Source organism: Odocoileus virginianus, chromosome 23, assembly GCF_023699985.2.
Source record: "Odocoileus virginianus isolate 20LAN1187 ecotype Illinois chromosome 23, Ovbor_1.2, whole genome shotgun sequence".
Classification (NCBI taxonomy): Eukaryota; Metazoa; Chordata; class Mammalia; order Artiodactyla; family Cervidae; genus Odocoileus; species Odocoileus virginianus.
In genome coordinates this window covers 38,603,645-38,625,312 of record NC_069696.1, presented here as the reverse complement: position 1 = coordinate 38,625,312, position 21,668 = coordinate 38,603,645, and the positions used below count along the sequence as shown (strand labels likewise).

General features: G+C 59.2%; 1 protein-coding gene across 9 annotated transcripts in view; it reads right to left on the bottom strand.

Annotated features, from left to right (window-relative positions):
- Window positions 1-461: 461 nt before the first annotated feature.
- The window catches only part of ELFN2 (extracellular leucine rich repeat and fibronectin type III domain containing 2), a 57,202-nt gene continuing 35,995 nt past the window's right edge, over window positions 462-21,668 (bottom strand). For 7 of the 9 annotated variants that reach the window (XM_070453927.1, XM_070453924.1, XM_070453931.1 and 4 more), the window contains one exon: window positions 462-8,749. In XM_070453927.1, coding sequence (XP_070310028.1) covers window positions 5,807-8,290 — 2,484 coding nt within the window. In that variant the 5' untranslated portion in view covers window positions 8,291-8,749 and the 3' untranslated portion in view covers window positions 462-5,806. Of the gene's footprint in view, window positions 8,750-17,158; window positions 21,667-21,668 lie in introns of those variants that run through there. The other 2 variants (XM_070453925.1, XM_070453932.1) reach the window with 2 other exon arrangements.

The following is a 21,668-nucleotide window of genomic DNA, read 5'->3' as shown; positions in this document are numbered from 1 at the left end:
TGTTAGAGGCAGGCCTATGGGAAAGTGGGGTCCTTGACCACTCATTATAGTGTGTAACCCCCAGAAATCAGCTGAGACTGAAGTGATGCCCAATGCTCCTCCCACCTCTACAGTCTAGATCCAGTGATAATGGAGGCCAGGACACCAGGAGGGGAAGTGGGGGCACATGGCAGTTGGGCTCCCACGTTCCTAGTGCGATGATACCACGAGGCCCCCCAGCCGGCTAGGCTTGGGGCAGGGAAAGTGACCCTGAGTTCCCAGCTGGCCCATGTGCTGTCTGGGGGACACACTTTTTTCCTTGACCATGGGCGAGGACTTGCCCATTTGATAGGCCCCCTTCCTTAACCCTGTGTGTGAGGCTCTGGTGAGAAAAGGAAATGGGAACTGGCTACCAGAAACTGGAGGCACTGGGATCCCAACTTGCAGAGGGAGGGGTCAACATTCAACAAAGACCTTGGTCCTATTGTTTTAAATAAGAAATTTATTGCAAATATAGAAATTGATTCTCTCCATACAGGAATCTCCGAGTTGAGGAAAACAATTTCGTGCCATTCAGTTTAAAACAGGAAATAGGGAGGAGGGAGAGGCAGATATAGGGAAGAGAAAATAAATGAAGTTACCCCTCCCCCCACCCCAAAAAGAAGAAAAGGAGAGTTCAGGCCCCGCCACGGGAAGAAAGGTCCACACACAGCTGGGGTTCACAGGTTCGTAGCCCGGGGCCAGGAGCCCAGCTCTGCAGGACCCAAACCAGGTGCCAAGCTGTGGGGTGGGATGGAGGGGCTGGTGGCCCCAGGGCCGGGGTTGGGGGGGGGCAGAGGAAGCCAGGGGACAAGAGCGGACCCCTTCGGCCCTGCCCAGCCCTGTGCTTGTTTGGTGAGGGGCAGGTGAGGGAAGGGGAGGCTGACCAGACCCTCTCAAGCCCACCCCATTCCACCCCCTTTCCTCTCCCTACTTCTCGGCAGGAGTGATGGACCTTAATGGGGGACTCGGTGGCAGGCACGAGAACAAGGAGTCTAATACCGGTTCTGTCTTAAAGGTGGGAGGATAGATCAGGAGCACGGCAGCTCCTAGGACTGAGGTGGCTGTGTAGCAGAGGTCTCAGAAGAGAGGAGACCAGCCCTGCCGTCAGGCAAGCCCGAACCTTCACTCTGGCCTGGCAGGCAAGCTTCAGGGGGGCTCCTTAAGCCCTGTGGGGCTCTGACACTCCCAGGCCTCCTCATGCCTGGACCACCCATCCACCACCTCAGAAAGAAGGCCCCACACTCCCTCTTCAGGAATGTGGTGGGATGCTGCTGAACCCTGGGGTTCTTGCAGGGCAGGGCCAGAGTAGTGGAGGTCACCGGAGGAGGTAGGCGGGGGGGTCCAGCCCCTGCTAACAACCTTACTTCTCCCTCATCCCATGTCATCCTCCCCTGGCCAGCGGGCTAGTCCTCTGGCTCTGTCGTTCAGAGTTTGGCTCCCCTGCCCCGAGGACTCCCCCGGCCCCTGCCTCACTCTATTCTCCCAATTTTTAATTCTCTGTGCAACGTCCATTCACTGGGGAACACTGTGGCTGTCCCTTCACTGCATGTAAGCCCCTTATAAGCCGGGACCTGTCACTCTTGTCCCCCATGTCTGGCGCCTCTCCTGGCCTTAGTATGTTTTGAGACCCTAGAAGATTTCTTTCCTTCCCCTCCCTGTACTTCTGCTTCCCCATCTGTTAACATGTCCAGGACAGGAGGGGTGCAGGTGGGCAACTCCTCGCTAGGAACCTCAGAGCCCTTCGGCCAGGCTCAGACTCTCCTCCCTGTGCCTCTCTGGGATTCTGCAGACCTCCTCTTCCCCAGGTGGGTCTTTCTACTCCAACCTCCCCCCAGCCCCCACCCCCGCAGACAGTTCCTTCCCAGGCTGGACACAGGCCACCATCATCCTCCTGCTCTGTCCCCTAGGAGGGGTCAAGGGCGAGGAGCCTCTTCGGGGCCAACACAGGCCCCTCGTGTGGAGAGGAGACAAGCCTGGGACCCCCGAGGAGGTGGCCACCCCAGACTAAGCTTTCTTCCTGCCAGACCCCCACTTTTCCCTTCTGGAAGGCCATTAGCTCCAGCAGAGGGGTCATGATCCCTAGTGCATTCTCCAGGAGACCATGGGTGCCCCTTCCCGGGGACAGGTGCCAAGGAAGCTCCTGTGAAGGTTTATTCAGAGGCCAGCCAGCCTCCAGAAGGTCCAGGGTACAGCAACCTCACTTCACCAGGCCCCCCTGTCATCTGCTCCCTGGGAGACCCCCCACCCTTTCCCTTCTCTCTTGGTTGCCTGCCCTCCTGACCGGCCCAGGCCACGAACCCGGGGCCCACCGTGCTCATTGCCATTACAAACACAGGACCCCAGCCAGCCAGATTCCTGGACGTAAATGCTCACCAGTCTTTTGTGAATATTTTTCCCTGAACAGGACACAGGACATAGATGCAGGAAAGCCTCTGGGGTGAGCGACAGTGTGTGCCCCCCTCCCCGGAACTTTGGCCTGGCCTGGGCACCTAGGAAGTCATCTTATTCTGCTTCATAGACCTGTATGCCCTGGGCTGTGAACGTGGATTCACTTCCAGAAGTGGAAGACCCCGGCACCTAGGAGGTCATCTTATTCTGCTTCATAGACCTGTATGCTCTGGGCTGTGAACGTGGATTCACCTCCAGAAGTGGAAGACTCCGGTACCTAGGAGGTCATCTTAATCTGCATCATAGACCTGTATGCCCTGGGCTGTGAACGTGGATTCACTTCCAGAAGTGGAAGACCCCGGCACCTAGGAGGTCATCTTATTCTGCTTCATAGACCTGTATGCCCTGGGTTGTGAACATGGATTCACCTCCTGAAGTAGAAGACCCCGACACCTAGGAAGTCATCTTATTCTGCTTCATAGACCTGTATGCCCTGGGCTGTGAATATGGGTTCACCTCCTGGAGTGGAAGACCCTTGCAGTTAAGATGGGGACCTATCCTCTGAAGCCCCACAAAGCCAGCCTATCTGAGGTTTTTATAGGTCATCTTCAAGCAGGAATGACGGGGGATTTGAGGGGAGCTCTGGCTCCTGCTGCAGGAGTCCTCCCTGTGGGCAGCACTGTCCCCAGGCCAACCTCAAGGGAGGGGAACCCCTTATGGGTTCTTCCCTCAGGACCCCAAGCCCCCTACTTGTACAGCCATCCATGAAGACCCAAGCTCTTGGCCTCCTGTACTCAGCAATGTGACTGACTCTCCCAGCAAATCACCAGACCCCTCCCTTTTGGGGAGCTCCCACTTCTTCATCTGCAAAATGGGATCAAGTGGAACAGAGGAGCAGTCCCCCCAGGCGGCCTTCCCTGGGGCTGCGCTTCCTTGGCCAGGAAAAGGCTGATGGGAGGAGGGGAGGCAGCACTTGTGGACTGGCCCCGACGTCCAGAAAGACAGAAGGTGGGTCGGGGGTGGGGGGTGTTTTTGGTGGCACCTGTTTTGGGTCTTTTGCAGAGCGGGCCCCTCCCTGGGTTTCAAGAGCTGCTTGTCAGATCACAACAGAGGGAATGTGGGAATGGGAGCGCGGCGGGGAGGGAGGGCCAGGGAGTCTGGACAAACTGGCACATACACGACAGATGTTTGCTCAGAAAAATACAGTAAAATCGTCATGCAAATATAACAGGGAATCTGCTTTCTCACATCACTGCTTCTCTGCTTGCTTTTCTGTTTCATCGATCCGGTGTGAGGAGGGGTTAGGGCAGGTTTTGGGGAGTTGGGGGAGGTCTGCTCTGCATATCCATGCTGGCCTCCTCCCCTCCACTCCCCCAGGAGAACAGTCCTTTCTTTGCAAATGTCACCCCCAAAGTGAGCCCCAGGCTTGGTCTGTCTCCCAAGTGGGGCTCAGTTGAGCCCTAAGGCCTCTTTCCCCTCCACTGTCCTCCCCCAGGAAGGTCACTGGAGCCCACCACCCAGGGAATGGCACTAGCTTTCCTGGTCAGAATCCCCTCCACAGTATAGGTCTTGGTCCCATCCAGCACCCACCCTCACCCCAGTCACACCCCCAAAACTCAAGAACCCAACTGAGTGACAGGCCGAAAGCAGGAGTGTGAGGAGAGCCCAGGGGGCTCCTTCCACTCCTGAGGTGGGTGGGGCGCCAAGGGGCACATGGGCAGGTGGGCAAAGCTAGAGTCGTCTCACTGCCCACTGGCCCACCTCCCATCCACAGGTGCAGGGGAGCTGACTCTGGCCCCTCAGCACCCTGACAGTGTTCAAGACAGTCTCCAAGACAGTCTCAGGATCCCAGATCCATCCCTTAGAGCTGACCCCAGGAAGCCCCTAGCTCGTGAGAAAGGCAGTCACCCCATCTGGCCCTGCCCTCCCTCACCATCCTCTGCCACCCACACTGACGGAGAGCCCCCAGAAGCCCAACGGTCCCAACTGCCAGGCTCTGGGTTGCCATGGTGACAGAGGCAGGCCAGGGAGGGGGAGGGGCCCCAGGAACCCAGCCTGCTCCTTCCCAGGAGGGGTGCAGGAGGTGCTCACCATTTGTGCTTTGTTCGATGTTGGGTGGGGGTCAGCATGGGAGGAGCGGCCATTTCCATGGAAACATGGGGGCCTCTCAGGCCAGTGGGTAAGTTGGGGATAGGCAGCCAAGAGGGTGTGGGTGGAAAAGCCCCAGAAGGCCCTCCTTCTTCTGGGCAGGCTGAGATGCTGCCCGGAGAGCCCACAGCAGGGGTCTGGCAGGTAGGTGGGAGGCCAGGACGTAGGGGCAGAAGCAGGAAGGCCCCCAGTGGACTCCACCTTCCGGCTTCTTTCAGGTATCACAGTTCACCCCTGCCCTTCTGGGACGAGCAGGGGTCTTGGAGAACCAAAGAGGCTAGGGGGCTGGGTGTGGAGGCCTGCACCTGAGATGGCGAGGCCGCTGGCCCAGGCGCTCTCCTCAGACCCCACCCACAGCTCCCAGGCTACTTGGAAGACACTTGAAGTGGGCTGCTGGGCTGTCCCACGCTTGCACCTCCCTCTGACCAGGACCTCCCACTTTTCCTGGGTGCTGGCATCAGGGGCAGAGACCCCCCCACCATCAGCCCATGACGAATCACAGTTCCACGCCCTGGGGGCATGGCCATACGACTTTCTAGGAAGGAAAAGCACCTGCCTGACCCCTCAGCTCCAGGAGACCACAGCTCTGGAACCGGGTAGTGAATGAGCAGAGGGTGAGGGCCCCAGAGCCGCCACCGGGGGAGTGGGGGACAGCACTGGGCTGGGAAACTGGGAAACTGCCTCTAACCTGCCACATGACCCTGGGGCTATCACTTCCTTCCTCTGGGCCTCGGTCTCCCCATCCATAAAGGGAGAAGACGATGCCCGATGTCCATCTGCTACTAAGTCCCCCAGTAACCTGTCCCCCATCTGGGGGGACTCGCTCCCTGCCCCAGGGGAGCTTGGGTCCATCTCCACCCCAGGCTCCTTTACCCCAAAACCTGTCCCTAGTCCCAGAGCCCCAGACCCCACACCCTCTTCTGACTTCCTCGTCTGCCCCTCCCCCCTGCCCCCAACCCGGCCCGCACACCCCGGCAGAGTCCCTGGGCAGCACAGTAAAGACGACTGGTTTCGGTATCAGTGTGTAAACTTTAAGGAGAACATGTCTTTGTTTTCCTGTCCGTTATTGTCGGGTGGTGGTTGTTCACAGTCAGGTGGTGGTCAGGTGTGTGCGTGGGTGCGTGTGTGCGGGTGTGCGTGTGCGTCCACTCCTCGGCCCCCAGCGCGCCCGGCCCGCCGCCCCGGCCCTTCCCCGCGTGCCCCTGGCCCTCCCCCTCCAACCTCACCAGGGTCGGGGGTGGGGAGAGGGTCACAGCTTCTGCTGGGCCGAGACCCCTTTCCAGTAATCGAGGATGTCATGCAGGTCCTCGTCCTTGGCGAACTGGACCTTCTTGCGCAGGGCGTGGCCGGCGGCCATGTACACCTCCTCCCGGTGGTGCTTCTTGTAGGGCCGGAAGCGTTCCCAGATCTTGTGCGTGCTCTCGGACGAGTACTCAGGGCTGGAGGAGTAACCTGAGTAGTAGTGTCTGGGGGAGAGCTGCGAGTAGGTGGAGTCCCGCTTGGTGCGGGTCAGCGGCTTGAGGAAGGACACGCGCTGGCTCAGGCTGTCGGTGCCCTCCTCGTAGTACAGGGCCGGGAAGCTGTGCCGGTGCTCGCTGCAGTGGTAGGCGGGCTTCACCTCCAGGTGGTGGACGCCGCCGCCACCACCGCCGCCGCCGCCGCTACTCCCGCTGCTGCTGGCCGGCACCAGCGGGAGCCGGTCCAGCGGGCTGTTGAGGGGGCTGCCCTTCTCGATGTACTTGGAGTCGCCCTTGGCCAGCCCAGGAGTGGCCGGATGATCCGGCACGTCCAGGCTGAAGACCTTGGCGCTCTTGATGGAGCCGCTGGAGGAGACGCTGCAGGTCTTACGAGCCACGGCGGCATCAGCACTCAGCTGGCGCTGCAGCGGGTGATGGGAGCCCTCCTTATAGGGGGGCGAGAGGAAGCTGGGGCGCTCCAGCACCCCAGGAACAGGGGTGGCGGTGGAGGAGGTGGTGGAGGCTGCAGGGAGGGACTGGCACTCGAAGGCCATCTCAGGGTCCCCACCACCACTGCCACTCCCCAGGAAAGAGGCTGAGTCCAGCTTGAGGGCATCGATGCAATTGTTAATGATCTGGTTGACCTTGTCCACCTCTTTGGCGATGGTGGAGATCTCAGCAGCCGAGCCCTGGCCATTCTCCAGCTCAGGGAGGTCATCCTCCGGCCGCGCCAGGCCCTCGCTGCCTGTGCCCGTGCGCACCTCGATATAGTTGCCCTTGGTGGCCACCTTGGGTGTGTCCAACCCAGCCTCCAGCCCCTTGGAGGTGGTGGGCAGCTTCTCCCCGATCATGGAGGGGATGGAGGACATTCGGGACACAGGCAGCACGGGGGGCTCACCCAGCTTCTGGGTGGCGTGGACAACGGAGCCGGCGTCCACGTCAGCCCCGTAGCGCATCTCCAGGATGGTTTTCTTGACCTTGACCGACTTCTGCTTCTCCTCCTGCATGCGCCGCTTGCGCAGGCAGTAGTAGACGGCTCCCAGCACGATGACCATGCCGAAGAGGCAGCCCAGGATGGTCATGATGTAGTGGGTGGTGGTGGAGGTGCTGGGTGCCAGGTCGCCAGGCACTGGGTCCCTGGTGGTGAAGGTCAGGCAGGTGTGATTGAAGCGGCGGCTGTTTCGCAGTGAGGTCACGCAGAACGTGTACTCGGTGTGTGCCCGCAGCTTGTCCAGCGTCACAATCTCCTTCTTGTTCTTGAGTGTCATGACGTCGGAGAAGTAGCTGTTGTTGTATTGGACCAGCACGTACATCTTGCTGTAGGGGTGCGGGATGATGACCACCAGGGTGGCCGAGGTGAAGGTGACCTGGTGCAGCTTGATGGCCGGCCCTGCCGACGCGTCCGTAGTGGACGAGGCCGGTGGCTCCACCGACAGGATCTCGTCGGGGCTGAAGCCTGAGTTCTCGTCAGGCTCCCTCTGGGTGTCGGTGGAGTAGGGCGTGGGGTGGCTTGCAGGCCGGGCAGGCAGCGAACCATTTCGGCACTTGGCCTGGAGCACGGTGATGGCGTTGAGGCTGTGGTAGGGCCGGGGCACCAGCAGCGGGTAGCCAGCAAACTCACGAGGCGACTCACACTGCAGGCGGTCATAGTTCTTGGTGACATTGTTGAAGACCACGAGCCAGGCCAGGAAGCCGAAGAGGTCGCACTCGCAGTTGAAGGGGTTGCCGGCCAGCTCGCACACCATGAGGCTGGCCAGGCTGGCAAAGGTGGCGCCGTCGAGACGGCTGAGGCGGTTGGAGGACAGGTCAATGCTGATGAGGCTCGGGCACTCAGAGAAGGCGGCGGGCGTCACCACCTCGATGAGGTTGTGCTGCACGAAGAGGAACTGCAGGCGGCCCATGCCCCGCAGCATGCCCTCGGTCAGGTTGCTGAGCTTGTTGTAGCCCAGCTGCAGCACCTGCAGGCTCGACTGGCCCAGGAAGGCGCCGTCCTCTATGTAGGAGATCTCGTTCTTGGTGAGGTTGAGGTCGGTGAGGTTCCCGAAGCGGTTGAGCGAGGAGTAGAGCACGGCCTTGAGTTTGTTCTCGTTGAGCCGCAGGTCGTGCACAGTGCTGTTGATGTGCTGCGGGATGGTCTCGTAGGGTGGCTGGTTCTGGCTGCAGATGGCCAGCCACACGTACCCCTTGTCGCCCTCGATGAGCCAGCAGTCGGCGCGCACGGTTCCCGGCCGGCACACGCACAGCAGCGCGGCCGCGCACAGCCCTAGGCGCAGCATGGCTCTGGCCACGGCCCCCTCTCAGGCCTGGCTCAGGGTAGGGGGCCGGGGCGCCGGGGGGCCTAGTGGCCAGAGGTTGGGGCCAGCAGCACAGTCCTCCCTGGGGCTGCCACCATCTTTGGCGGGACCCCCAGCTCGGGGGCCCCAGGTGACGTGGGCACGGCCAGTGCCAACCGTCAGGGGGCCTTCTGGGGTGCTACCCACAGTCTCCAGGCACCAGAGCCAGACCAAGGCCAGGGGGGCTGCGGGCCCCACAGCCTGCTTCCCCGAGGTGCTCCTTTCCTGCCAGGAAGATGCCCAGGTTCTCGGGGCTTGACTTCCTCCGCCTCTTCCTCTTCCTCCTGGGACTCCGGGCTCAGAGTTTCAGACGATTCCCACAGGAGGCTGGAGACTGGGACTCTGAGGGGGGAGCACGAAAGACGGGGACAGGAAGGAAGGGACCCGTCTGTCACCTGGTTCCTGAAAGGCAGCACCGAGAGGGGGTGACGGATCAGTGTGAAGACTCAGGGCAGCGCTCTAAGCTCCAGCACAGGCCCCCAGCCCCACTCCCACCCCCTCCCAGGGCGTCCTGTGCCAGCAGCACTCTGGGTCCCTGTTACGTAAAAGAAGGGAGGTGGCAGGGGGGCAAGAGGGGGAGGAGGGGGCTAGAGGACCTGGGAGGAGGGAGATCAAAGAAACAAGAGGGAGGGGGGAGGGGAGTGTCTGAAGCCAGTAGACAAAGAAGGGAGACTGGAGACTTAACAGGGCAGGTGCAGATACACATACACGCGTCAGCATCCTTGTGTCCACACTCGTCCACCTGCCTGCACAATGACCCACATGCCCCGAGGTGAATCAGAACTGCATGGCAAGCTCACATATAGACAGGTGCACACAACCACACACACACACTCACAAGCGCACCTACAGTCTTGTGTACGACAACAGGCCCGTACACACATGGCCACGTACCCAAGAAGCCACCCTCCAATCCAGAAAAGAATTAAGGAGCCCAGCAAAATGCCTCCTCTCCTCCATGCCCAAAGATAAATAATTCATTTGTTGTGTAACTGCTCTTGTTCCAAAAATAATTCCCTTGTCTCGGCTTCCATGGGGGAGGGGGAGCAGAGCAACATGGCTGTGAGCCCCCCAGGCAGGGGGGTGCACAGCGGCTGGGGTCTCCCGCAGTGGGAGGGCATGAGATGAGCTTTTCTTACAGCAAAAGCAGAGCCGAGGGAAAGAGAGGGCGAGTCTGGGAACCCAGACACACTCCCAATAGCCCCTCCTCAAAGTGCTTTCCAGTAGGGGGCACCCCCAACCCTGATCCTGCAGGGGGTGCCTCAGGCAGAAGTCAGAGGCATCTGGAATGCCCAGGCATCTCCTCAGTGGCTGGAGCGTTAGAGGCCCAGAGAGGGGCAGTGACCTGCCCAGAGTCACATACTGCAGCCTGGGTCACGGCCAGGATCAAGGTTCCTGAGCCAGCAGCAATCAGGCCTGGAGCCCCATCCACCCTGCCCGATTAGTCAGATGGACTGCACCACCTCTTAAGTCTTGTCTCCACATCTGTAAATTGAGGACCAGGCCCCTGCCGGGCCTCTGATGGAGGGAGAAGTAAAGTCAATGTTGCCCATGCTCGACTTGCAGGGGGTCAGGGGAGGCTGTGCAGGGCTCCTGGCCTGCAGGCCCTCAATTTCTTGAATTTCAATCTAGGGGAGACCTGCCTGGTCTCCCAGCAAGCCAGACACGGCCCCGCACCCAGATCGGTCTCTCACACCCAGTGCTCTCCTGACTGGGAAGAACTCAGCCCTCCCTCCCTCCAACCTGGGCACTGGCCAGGGATGTGAAGATTAAGCCAGAGAAACTCATGTTTGGATCAAGGAAGCCAAAGACTGTTCACAAGGGCCATCTCTGCCTCCCGCTCCTCCTCCCGGGAAACTCTAGGAAAGAGAGTGCTTTAAGAAAAAATGTGAAACCTTTGCTGTTAAAAGAAAAACCAATTTACAGCCCTGAGCCCCAGAGGGCTGGAACTGAGGAAAAGGAAGTGGAGAGGGAGAGAAGTCCCCAGAGCAGCGCAGGCAGGCAGTTTTCATTGAGGTGGCAAGTGAACAGGGCGTCCAGATGTCCCCTCGGATGGAAGGCGGATGCAGCATCAGAGGCTGTGATGATCACGGTCGCCACAGGGGGTCAGCCTCTCACCTCCTCAACACCCACCCCGTCCCCCCCAGCCCCCACCACCAGTCCCTGGGCCAGCTCAGGCTGAGAGGCTGGATGGGGGCAGGGGAGGAGGTAACCACGAGGCTGCAGGTCAAGATGGGGGTCCCCAGGCAGCACAGAGCATTTCTATCCTTGGCTCTGCCAAGCACATTCTCATGGTTGGAGTCAGGAGACCTCGGCTCCCTTCTGACGTGGCAGCTGGCTCCCAGGGGGCCTCAGGCCAGTCCTACCCCTCTGGGGCCCCAGTGCCCCTCCCTGCCAGGCAGGGAGGTTGAACTGGAGGAGGCTGACTTGCCAGGTCTGGCCTGTCAGAGGACCCTCCGTCTGCGCCTCCACCGGCTGAGAACATCTAGGGACCGCATTTGTATGCAGGTGATGTGCAGGTGTGCGCTGGCTCAGAGCACCGGCTGTGCTGGCGTGTATGAGTTAGACGGGTGTGCAGGCCGGCGTGTGCACACGCATGCCCGTGTGCACAGGTCATGTGCCCGCCTGGCCAGCTACAGGAGTGAACGGCGGAGTAAGAAGGGGCGATCTGCGAGTGGAGGGGTGGGAAGGGATGCATGTGGGGCATCTCATGGAAATGCAGGCATCCGCCTGCCTGTATGTTGACATGTTAATAAGCATGTGTGTCCCACATGAATGTGTGTATGTATGCACATGCGCGACTTTAGCCGCGTCAGCGCCCCCTCCCCCGCCCCCCACCACCCTCAGATCTGAGTTGCTCAAAGCGGAACCCACTCAGGCGGACCTAGCAGCTAGCAGGCAGGCAAAGCTGGCCAGACTCTTGGAAATCCCAGGCCAAGCTGAGGGTGTGGGAAGAGGCAAAGGGGAGGGGAGGGGAGTAGGCGAAGGGGCCCAGGCTTGAGAGAGGGCCGGGGCGGGGCTGGGGGCACACTAGTCCCTTCCTGCCTCCTCCCTTCCCAAACAGTCCAAGGGGTACGGTGGCACCCGTGCCCCTCCCCTAGCCCTCTGAGCTCTGCCCACCTCGGCCCTCAAGGTGACCCCGCCCTCTCTCCTGCTCCTCTCCCGGTGTCCAGCTCCCCCCACCCTCCCCCGTGACTCAGAGTGGGGAGGAGGCTCCCCATCACCCCGTCCCATCTTCCCGTGTGCGTCAACCGCCTGTCCCTGTCCCCGGGCTGCCTGCCCACCACCCGTCGAGGCCTGACGCAGCCAGGGAGGGGGGACGGCAAGGCCGCTAAGGCGCTGACAGCAGCACTTGGCCCCCCGCCCGGCTGCACACCCACTCGAGGTGTGGGGAGGGGTGCTTTGCTGCCAGGCCTAGGGCTGAGCGTCCTGGGGGCCGGGCCTCCCTCTGCTCCCACAGGAGTGATGCCCCAGCCCAGACACTACTGGGAGGAACCAGGGCCCTATCCGCACCCCCCCCACCCCGCCCCGCCCCACACGCCAGGGGCTGGTGAGAGAGAGGAAGTGAGGAGCTGCAGACCAGAGGCGAGAGCTGAGGAGGAGGGAGAAGCCAAAATCTGGAGCCAGCTGAGCAGGGAGAGGCAGAGGAATAGAGATAAATGGAGAGGGAGCATGGGAGACGGAGGAATCGATCGGCAGAGAAGCTCGGCGAGATGACAAATGTGGGGGCTTCGAGGGAGGGCAAACAGTCCAGCTGCCCACTCTGCCCACCCACCCAGGGGCCAGGGAGACAGATGAGCTCTGAAGCCACCAAGATGCTGTCTGTGACCAGCCCGAGGCATGATGCGGCTGTTGGAAGGAGGCAACCGGTGGCCACCCTGGGAAGCCAACAGTGGGCCAGTGGCCAGGCGCCAGGGCTTGTGCGGCAAGGAGTAGTGCTCCCAGCTGGCCTGGACCCCTCCCCTAATGTCCCACCCTCGCCCCACTCCCATAGGTGTGGGGTATTGAGTGACTTCTGGCCAGAGAGGGGGGCAGACCAGCATCTCTTTGAGGGTCTCCGTCTCCTGCCACCACAGAGATGGAACGCGGCAAAGTTGGGGGGCAGCGTGCCATTGAGGGGTCCTGGGGACCCCAGTCTAGTAGGCTACACACTGCATGATGTCCGCTCTCATGTGGACACCCCTGCACAGAAGGAAGAGTCAGCAAGACCATGAGGGTCTGAGAGGAATTGATGAGGGGCCAGGGGTCTCTGTTTGGAGCTGGGCACGGCCTCAGAACATCCAAGTCACTCTGGGCAGAGCCCTCCCCTCTCTCCAGGGTTCAGCACCCACCCTCAAGTCACTGGTTGACCCTGTTGGATTCTGCACCCTCCTCCAGTGGCCAGGATTCAAGACCCCTCCATGGACTCAGAAAACTAGAGTCTCTGAGCAACCGGGACGAGGCGTCCTGGCTCTGCCCAGCCCCAGTCACTGTCAGAGGGGAAGCTAAGGCCAGGACTGGGGAGGGCACATCCAGCTGGTGGCAGGTCTGCGCAGGACCCAGGGTTGCAGCGACAGAACAGACCCTGATACTCCAACCTCGAATCCTCTCTGGGAGCTTACTCCCCCGACAGGGGCCCTGCCCCCCAGCTGCCCCAGGACGCTGGGCACGGGTGAGTTTCTCTGCCTGGGAAGTGGGTTTGAATGATCCCTCCCTGCAGGGCTGCAGGGCAAGCACGCTGCCTGGGGCAGAGCAGGTGGCCTCAGAGAATGTTAGCTACCATCCTTCATGAGGCTCTTCTCATGATTTCCTCAGAAGCCCATCAGGGTTCCCCTGGACTCAGGCTCCCTGAAGCCCTCGGTCATATCCCCCTAGACCCTTTCACTTCAGCTGACCACCAAGCTCCCCAGTCAGAGGGGATCCTTGACTTCTCCACCCCAGGCTGTGGGGCTGAGAGGGTTAGGGGGTCCTTGGGCCACTCCTGCCTGGGCCAGGCGAGAGGATGGACAGGGTAAGGGCCTGTGTGTCCACAGGCTCAGGGCGGCTGGGGTGGGGAACGGGGGTGGGCGGAGGTCAGAAGGCAAGAGGTGGGGCCGCTGACTCTGAGACCCTGGGTCCTTGCCAGACCTGTTTTTCCACCTGTGTGGCAAGGTGAGTGTCTCCCATCTCGCAGGGCTCCCACAAAACCCTAGGACACAGTGGAGACAAACACTTTCTACAGGGCACTAGGTCTGGCGAATGCACAGCTCCCGCCCATAATGTCACACCCTCATGGGTGTTGGTGGGGTCCTGGGAGCGAATGGGGGAGATGCCGTTCGTGTTGGACCTCCCAGGAGCAGGACGTGAGGCTTAGCCAGGGAAATCTCATTTGCAGCAGCTGATCAGCCCTGGCACAGGCTTCTCCCTGAGCCAAGGCTCCCTGGGCCAAGGCTCCCTGAGGTGCCACTGACACTGTGTCAATGCCATTACCCAGGATTAGGAGAACCAAGGACCCCTGGGGTCCAGCCAGAACTCAAGGGGCGGGCGGCCACCTCACCTCTGCTGGAAGCACAGCACCAAGCTAGGGGTCCCAGAGGTAGGCTGCCACCGCTCTGCCCTCAGGGACAAAGCCTGCCACCCCCTGGGAACTGGATACTGGGTCTTGTCGCTGCCTCCACATCACCAGGGCTCCTGGGGCAGGCTGCTCTGGCCCTTGCTTCCTCACCTGTGAAATGGGATAATTATACCTTCGGCCCTGAACTACTGTCTGGTAAATGAACCATCAGGATTTCAGGTACAAAGGACCCCAGCTGCAGGACGGAGAGGAAAAAAGAAACCATGGATGTGGGAGGCAAAGGGTCCTGAGAGTGAATGCTGTGCTGTGTGACACAGGGCACTTTAATTAACCTCTTGGGGCTTCAGTCCCTTTCCCATAAGAGCGACACAGCTAAACAGACTCATCTGCATCTGATATTTCACATTCCTTGAATCTTGTATTAGCCCTGCATGGTTGGTGCTGTTGACTTCATCTAACAGATGAAACACCAAGGCCCCCTCCGTCCCCAGCTTCCTCCAAAGAGCTCGGTCCATCACAGGGACTGGACCTGTGGGCCATCTTTTGGGTTTCCTGCCCCTTGAGTAGACACCTTCCTCCTGACCAGGAAAGCATGTGAGAGTGGACCAGCCATAAACCGAGAGAGAATTCAACATATCCATTCATCAGGAAGTACTTAGTCCAGGCCAGCTATGCTCCTCCAGTATCCCCAGGCACATGCCCACCTCAGGACCTTTGCACATGCTACTCTCTCTGCTTGGCGTGCCCTTCCCTCAATATCCACACAACCCACTACCTCACTTCATTCAGGTCTCTGCTCAACTGCTCCCCTCAACCTCGCCCTCCCTGATACCAAATCTGAGATGATTCACTTGCTTTGTTTCCTTCAGAGCCCTCAACAATACCAGACACCATTTAGCTCCTTATCATCCCCTCCCTGCCACCATCATAAAATCAAAGGAGGCTTTACCTTGTTCGAAACTGTAACCTCCATGCCTGGAACAGGGTCAGACATTTAGCAGGTGCCAGAACATGATGTGTGGAGTGATAGATTGGGGCTAGGGACAGGGACGAGGGACAGAAGGAGATCCTGGAGTCCCTGACTCCACTGAGTCAGGACTTGAACCATCAGCGGGAGGTGTTCCACTACTGATGAGGTGCTCATGGTGTGCAAGAAATGTGCTGAGCCTTCTCTTTAGCCTCATGGCTCTGCTGATGCCTCCTATTTCTCAGATGAGGAAACAGGCTCAGAGAGGTGCCATCATCTGCCCTAGACCACATAGCCAGGAACTTGAACTGGCCTGAGCTCTTAGAACTACCAGACTTCCCAGGATCCCTGCAGATATGACTTCCCCTGACTTGCATACCTCCAGAGACAGGGATCTCAGCAACCATCTGAGGCTACTGACTCCCTTCTTGAACAGCTCTGATTGTTAGAGATTTCTTTATATTACAAAGCCAGACCTAGCTGCTATACCTCTGTCCACTCATTGGTCCCTGCCTGCCACTGGCCAGACACAGCCCATCTGGAGCCACTGCGGCCAAGAATCCTCCTCAGAGGTCCTTCTGGTATTTGTTCAACTGTTATCTCATGCTTCTGCCATCCGCATATCCAGCCTAAACGGCCTCAAGTCCTCTACTGCTCTTCCTACTCCATGGTGTCAAGTCCCACACCCTTGGGTCCAGCCATGCTGGGTCATGCTTGCTGTCAGGGTCCCTCCTAAAAGGTGTCACCTAGAGCTAAGCCTCAGCACCAACATGGTTGGAGTGGTGACAAGCACCAGGGACCCTCTGCCTCACTCGCTTCGGCTCCATGCTTGTTAGAGCAGCATGAACATGCACAGCAGTGTGTCCTCACCTTGTCCGAGATGTCAACCAAACCCCCAGGCCCCCTCGCACATCCTGCCAGGCTGCCCCGATGCCCTCAGAATGTCGTCAGGCAGCTCCGGGAAGTATCTGTTTTGGTTTCACCCGAGGTGCCGGGTTTCCGTCCACTCCCATTCAATCACGTCTTGTTAGTCTCAGGCCTCCGTGCCAGCTGCTCCACATCTCAGGGGAGCTGGCTCCTGCCCCCTGACGCCGTGGCACCCGCTCCCGGCTCTGTGCCCTGGTGCACCAGGTGAGCAGGATGTGCCGGCTGCATCCATGTCACAGGGAATCAGGGAGCAGGCCCGCAGCTCAGCGCTGGGGCAGGGAGGGCACACTGTCCAACCAGCCACACACTCGCCCACGCTCTTACACACCCACACAGCTTCACTGCACACCCTCTGTGTGCCTGTGATGTGTGTTATTGCAGACAGACTTGCTCTACCTTCACCAGGTTTCCAACTTACCCAGAAGAGCTTAGTAAGAACACGGCCATATCAACAGCAACAGTTACAGGGGTTAATTGGGTTGGCAAGGCCTCAATGCATTGTGCACCCATCTCCTTGAGGAGTAACCTCGGCCAGAGAAGGGGGCTGGGCCAGCTTGCTGTGCCACGCGCTGTTATGACACTCGGAGGGCAGGCTCTCTGTGTCACCTTGGGCAGGTCAGCGCCTTGCCCCCTCTGGGCCTCAGTTTCCTCATCTGTTTATAGGGGGGATAGCTGAGTGCTTGTCTCTCTGGTTTTCTGGGGCCACCCCCAGCCCTCTGTGACTGATTACTGGGTCATCTCCCAAGAACCCCACTGGGGCCTGGGCTTCCCCTGCTCCCAGGGGTGTGGGATCTGTTGGCACCAGTGCTGGGTCCAGACCTCCGTGGAAGGAGGTAGGCAGGAGGATGGAAGGGCTTTTGGGAAACCACCCAGCCTCCTGGTAGGAGAGGCCCTGACTCTGGTTCTATGGGCAAGTCTTCACATGGCCCACTCCCTGGTACCCACCCCCCGAACCTAAGCAACACACCATCCACCCCAGCCACCCCCAGGACTACTGTGTAGAGCATGTGACCCTCCTGCTCACAGCCAAGAATGCCCTGTATTATAAGTCTGTCTCCCAGTCCCACCGCAGGAGTCAGCTCTGACTTTCCCAGAATCCTCCAGGCCATTCAAGGGACTGCCTCCTCCATCTGACCTGCGATTTCCCAACTGACCCCTGCTTTCCCCCACCTGACCCTTGCCTCCCCACCTTGCCCCTCACCCCCACCTGGCCCCTGCCCTCCCCCACCTGGCCCTGCCTTCCCACCTGGTCTCTGCCGCTCACCTGGCCCCTGCCTCCCCCCACACCTGTCCTCTGCCCCCCCACCTGCTCCCTGCTGGCCCCTTGGCCGTGGCTCCGGCACACCCCAGGCCCCGCTCAGCTGCAGCCCCGGGCACTACTCACCAGTCTCCACTGGACCCGCTCTTTCACCAGTGCCTGCGCACGCACGGCTGCCTCTGCCTGCATGGCCTCCATTCATTCATTCAATAAACATTTATGGAGCACCTACTATGTACCAGGCGCCGGCTAGGCCCACCCTCCCGTCTCTGCTCGCTCTCCAGGGCCCCAAGGGGTGAATATTTCCCTGCTTTCCAACACCCTCAGGCCTGTCCTAGGGCAGACTGGCACGGCTGGAGCCCACGGGGAGAAGCGGAGGCTCCGGGTGGCAGAGAGCACAGCCCTTGGGGCAAAACGAAAGTAGAGTCCTGGGCTGACACGGGTAGGCCTAAGCACTTCTCATGTGAATTCACTTAATCCTCTGCACAACCTCATGAGTCGTGCTATTATTATTCCCACTTTACAGAGGAGGAAACTGAGGTTTCACAACTGCTACAGAGTGGCTTTGACCCTCCATGGCACCAGGCTCTGGGTCAAGGCATATTATGAGTTCCTGTTTCATCTGGACAATGGCTTAAAAAAATTTTTTTTTAATTACTTGCCAATGTTGATAACTTGGGAGATTTTATTTTTAAAATCCCCACTTCTGGAATGACTGGCAAACTGGAAGAACTGGCTGCCTACCTTCTACATCCCTGTGGAGATAGGGCAGATGGCACAAGCCTCCCTGGTTCTGTGGCTCTGGGACGCTCTGAAGGCATAGATCTTTTTTGTGGGGATGGCAGGTCTCTGATTATGAACCTGGGGCTCTAGAGTTCTGTAGTTCCTTGATCCTAAAAGTCTACTTGGCCTCTGTGTCACTGATGGTACAGGACTGCCCTGGCCCATCCACAACCCTTGCTCACCTCCAAGCAGGCCCACTGGAGTGGGGACCCCAAACCAGGAGGGCACCCCCACACAGCCCCCTGACCTGCCTGTCGCCCTGCGGGGTCCCTGGCTCTTCAACAATGCTGCTCGGTTTCCTGGGTCAAGTTAGGGGCTCCTGCTGGGGTTTGGGAGTAACAGGCTCCCAAATACAATTCCTACTCCATAAAATGTTGCCAGCCAAGACGGGCTGAGGCTCCCACCAAGGCTGCTGTGAACACCAGGAGGCCTAAAGCCTTGGCTGCTCAAGTCACAGACCAGAGCGGGTACTGCGGCAAAGGGCTCTGGGGCTTCTAGAATGGCCCCTTACTCCTGCCCCTCCCCCAGAGCTCAGGTTCCCCTTGCTCTGCTCACCTGGCACTCCTGCCCACCCTCCCCATGGCCTCTCCCAGGCCACCACCTGGGCACATAGCCAGCCAGGGCCAGGCCCGTCCCAGGGTGACAGTCCATCACAATCCCAAACCAGGTGATTGCATGGGGTCCCTCTCCTGGCCCTGAGATTGGCTTCTCTGCAAGGCGGGGGAGGGGGGCGCTGGGTATGGCTTGCAGGGGCCTGCAGCTGTGGCATCAGAGAACAAGGAAGCTCTGTTTGGGCAGGAGGAGCCCCGGAAGTGCCCAGGGGAGGGCCACCCCATGGACTGCCGGCTGCACAGAAACCAGAGCCCAGGACACGTGTCCACCAAGTTTGTGTGGCCAACCCATGGAGACCGGCCCTCCTCAGTGTTCTCCTAGAAGGACAGGCCACCTTCAGCTCAAATCCCAGCCCTGCCACTGAACGAAGAGCGTGGCCCAGGCAAACTATTTCTTTCCTCTGAGTCCCAGTCTCCTCTTCTGTAAAATGGGACTAGAAGGGCACGACCTCAGAGGGTGGGAGAACGAAAGCTTCAGAGCAGGTCTGGCACATAAGTGCTCGTAGCTACCTCTAGAATGGTTAGGATGGCCTGGCTCACAGATGTGGCACAATGCCTGGCACAAACAGGGTGTCACCCATCGCTGCAGCAGTGGCAGTGAGGAAGGGATGAGGCCTGGCCCTGGACAGTGTCTGCCTTCCTGCCTGTTCCTGCCCTCTCAGAGACCTGCTCCCACCCCTGCCTTTAGCCTGCTCCCCAGCCTCGGTTTCTCTCCCATTGCCAAAGCACAATGGCTGTTATAATTAACGGATTATCTCAGTGCGACAGCTGTGGTCCTTTGAAAATTGGGTTGAATAACAAGATCCCGGCGTATGGTAATTTCTTTTCATCCCCTGCTCCCTCTTTCTCTCTCCCTCGCTTCAGCCTTGTTATGCATGCAAATGTTTCTTCCCCTTTCCCTCCTTCCCAAATACCTCCTCCTCCTCGGTGGCCCCCTCCTCCTCGGGATGGCAGTAGGGGACACTACGGTTCTGCTTTCTGGTGACAGCCAGCTGGGAACTGACCCTCCAGGGCCCCTCCCATGCTCCTGGCACTGGGCAGATTGCCTGACACATGTGACTTCTGTCATCTCCTGGGCAGACCTAAGTCCCTACACCCCGGGATTCCTCCTACCTGCCAGGCCCCTCCCGCTTTGGGCTACTTTGCAGGGACCTTCCCTGAAGTCCTGGTCCCCACCCTCTGATTTTCCCAAATCTACTTTCCCACTCCTACTGCCCAGCATCTCCACCCCTCCCAAAGCTTCTGTTAGTAGCTTGGTACCAACCACCATCTCCCTCCCACTGCCTTCTGGACCCCTCCCTGGCATGTGAAACTCAACCTGTCCTCACCCAAGACTGGACTCGCCTCCCACTGCCCGCCCGCTCCCCAACCCCTGCTTTTCTCCCCTGTCCCTGAGCCAGCCAGGAGCATCCCCACGTGCCCACAACCTGGATGGTGTTGGTGTATGTCCTCCCACTGCTCCTGTCCTGCTTCAGTCTCCTTGCCCCAAGTGAATTTCTCAATCTGCATGCTCAGGGGTCTCCCTGCCTCCACTCTTAGCGCCCTCTCCACCCAGCAGAGGAGGAGCATTCTAAAACATATATCAGAGTATGGTGCTCCCCTGCTCAAAAGCCTTCACTGGCTCCCTTAGATCTGAGAAGTTTCCAACAAGAATCATCTGAAGCCCAGCCTCTGGGGTCTTGCAGAGCTGGTTTCCTGCTTTCCTCTCCTGCCCTCCTGCTTCCCTCCACCAATCAAAATGGTCTGGCTAGGGTCCCTCCTGTGGGTTCCCACGGCACCCTGGGCTTCTTCCATCACAACCAGAATGAAAACCGCTGCTCTGACTCCTGAGCTGAGTTCTCCAAGTAAAGGTCTGATTCTCCACTAAAGCCCAACACCGGACACCCAGCAGGTTCTGAATAAACATGTATTGATGACTGAATGAAAGAGGTCTGCTGTCTCCCTTTATAGATAAGAAAACTGAGGCTCAGAGTAATTACTTGCTCAAGATCACACTGTTTGTGCAAGACAAAACCAGGATTTGAACCCAGGTCTGTGATTCTAATGCCAGTCTTTCCCACTCCCTGGGGTGGGGGGAGGGCTGTGGGGGTCAGCTTCTGCACAGATCTCAGGGGATTTGAATCTCCCTCCAGCCTCAGCTGGGTGATGAGAAGGGGCTCCCTGCCAATGCTGTCACTGCATTGACCTTGGACTCCTAGGGCCTCAGTCTGCTCATCTGTAAAGTGGGAAGGAGCCCTGCCTCACTCCCATCTCAGAGGATGTCTGTGGGGACAGAAGCTCAGGTCTTGGAGAAAGCCAGCCCTGCTAATATCTGAGGGTTTGCCCACCCCCAACCTCCAAACCCAACTGCACTGCTCTTGGCAGGTACTTCTATGAGTTTGGGGGTTCCGAGGATGGCCGGTGTCACACAGGACAGAAATGCCCCCCCCCCCCCACAAAAAGTGAGAGCTAGTGGAAGAAGCATGGGAAAACTGAGGGTCAGATCATGACTCTGGGCAAAAACTTCCCTCTCTCAGCCTCAGTGTCTTCGTCTGTGAATGGGCCCAATAATGCCCACTTTATGGGGTTGCCATGGGAACTGATGTGTAATGTGTCCAGCACATGCAGGTACCACCATGGTCACAGGTTCTATAGGAACGTGACGGTCAAGTGTACGCAGGAGAGAGGGCAGGCGAAGGGGGCAGCACAAGGTGGGCCATTCTTACTGACTCTCAGTCCTCAACGGCCCACAGAACAGAGCTCATACCCCACCATGAAGCCGTGGGTCCCCCCTCCCTCTCTAGCTTCACACCCCACCACATCCCTTCTCAACCTACAGAATTACAGGGATTCCCATCTGCATGTCCCCTGGGCCTTAGCTCAAGCTCTTCCTGACCCTGGGGTACCATTTCCACCTTCCCTACCCCCTTGCAGCCCAGGCTTCATGCCTCCTCTTCCAGGAAGCCTTCAGAGATTTCTTCTCCACAGGAAGGGTGTGGGCCTCCCTACCATGTCTTCCCCCGTGCCCTGATTCCACCCTCCTGGACCCCTGGAAGGATCCTAGAGATTGTCTCACCCCACCTCACCCCACCCCTTGTTTTACAGATGGGGAAACTGAGGCACAGGCGAGGGACAGCAGCTCTCCAGGGATGTACTTGAACCCAAGTATCTGCTGCTACCAAACCTACAGGCAGCTTTTCTCCTGGAGCTGAGCTGTCCTTGTTCAGCCCTTGCTTGTCTTCTCCTCACCCCCCAGCCCAGAG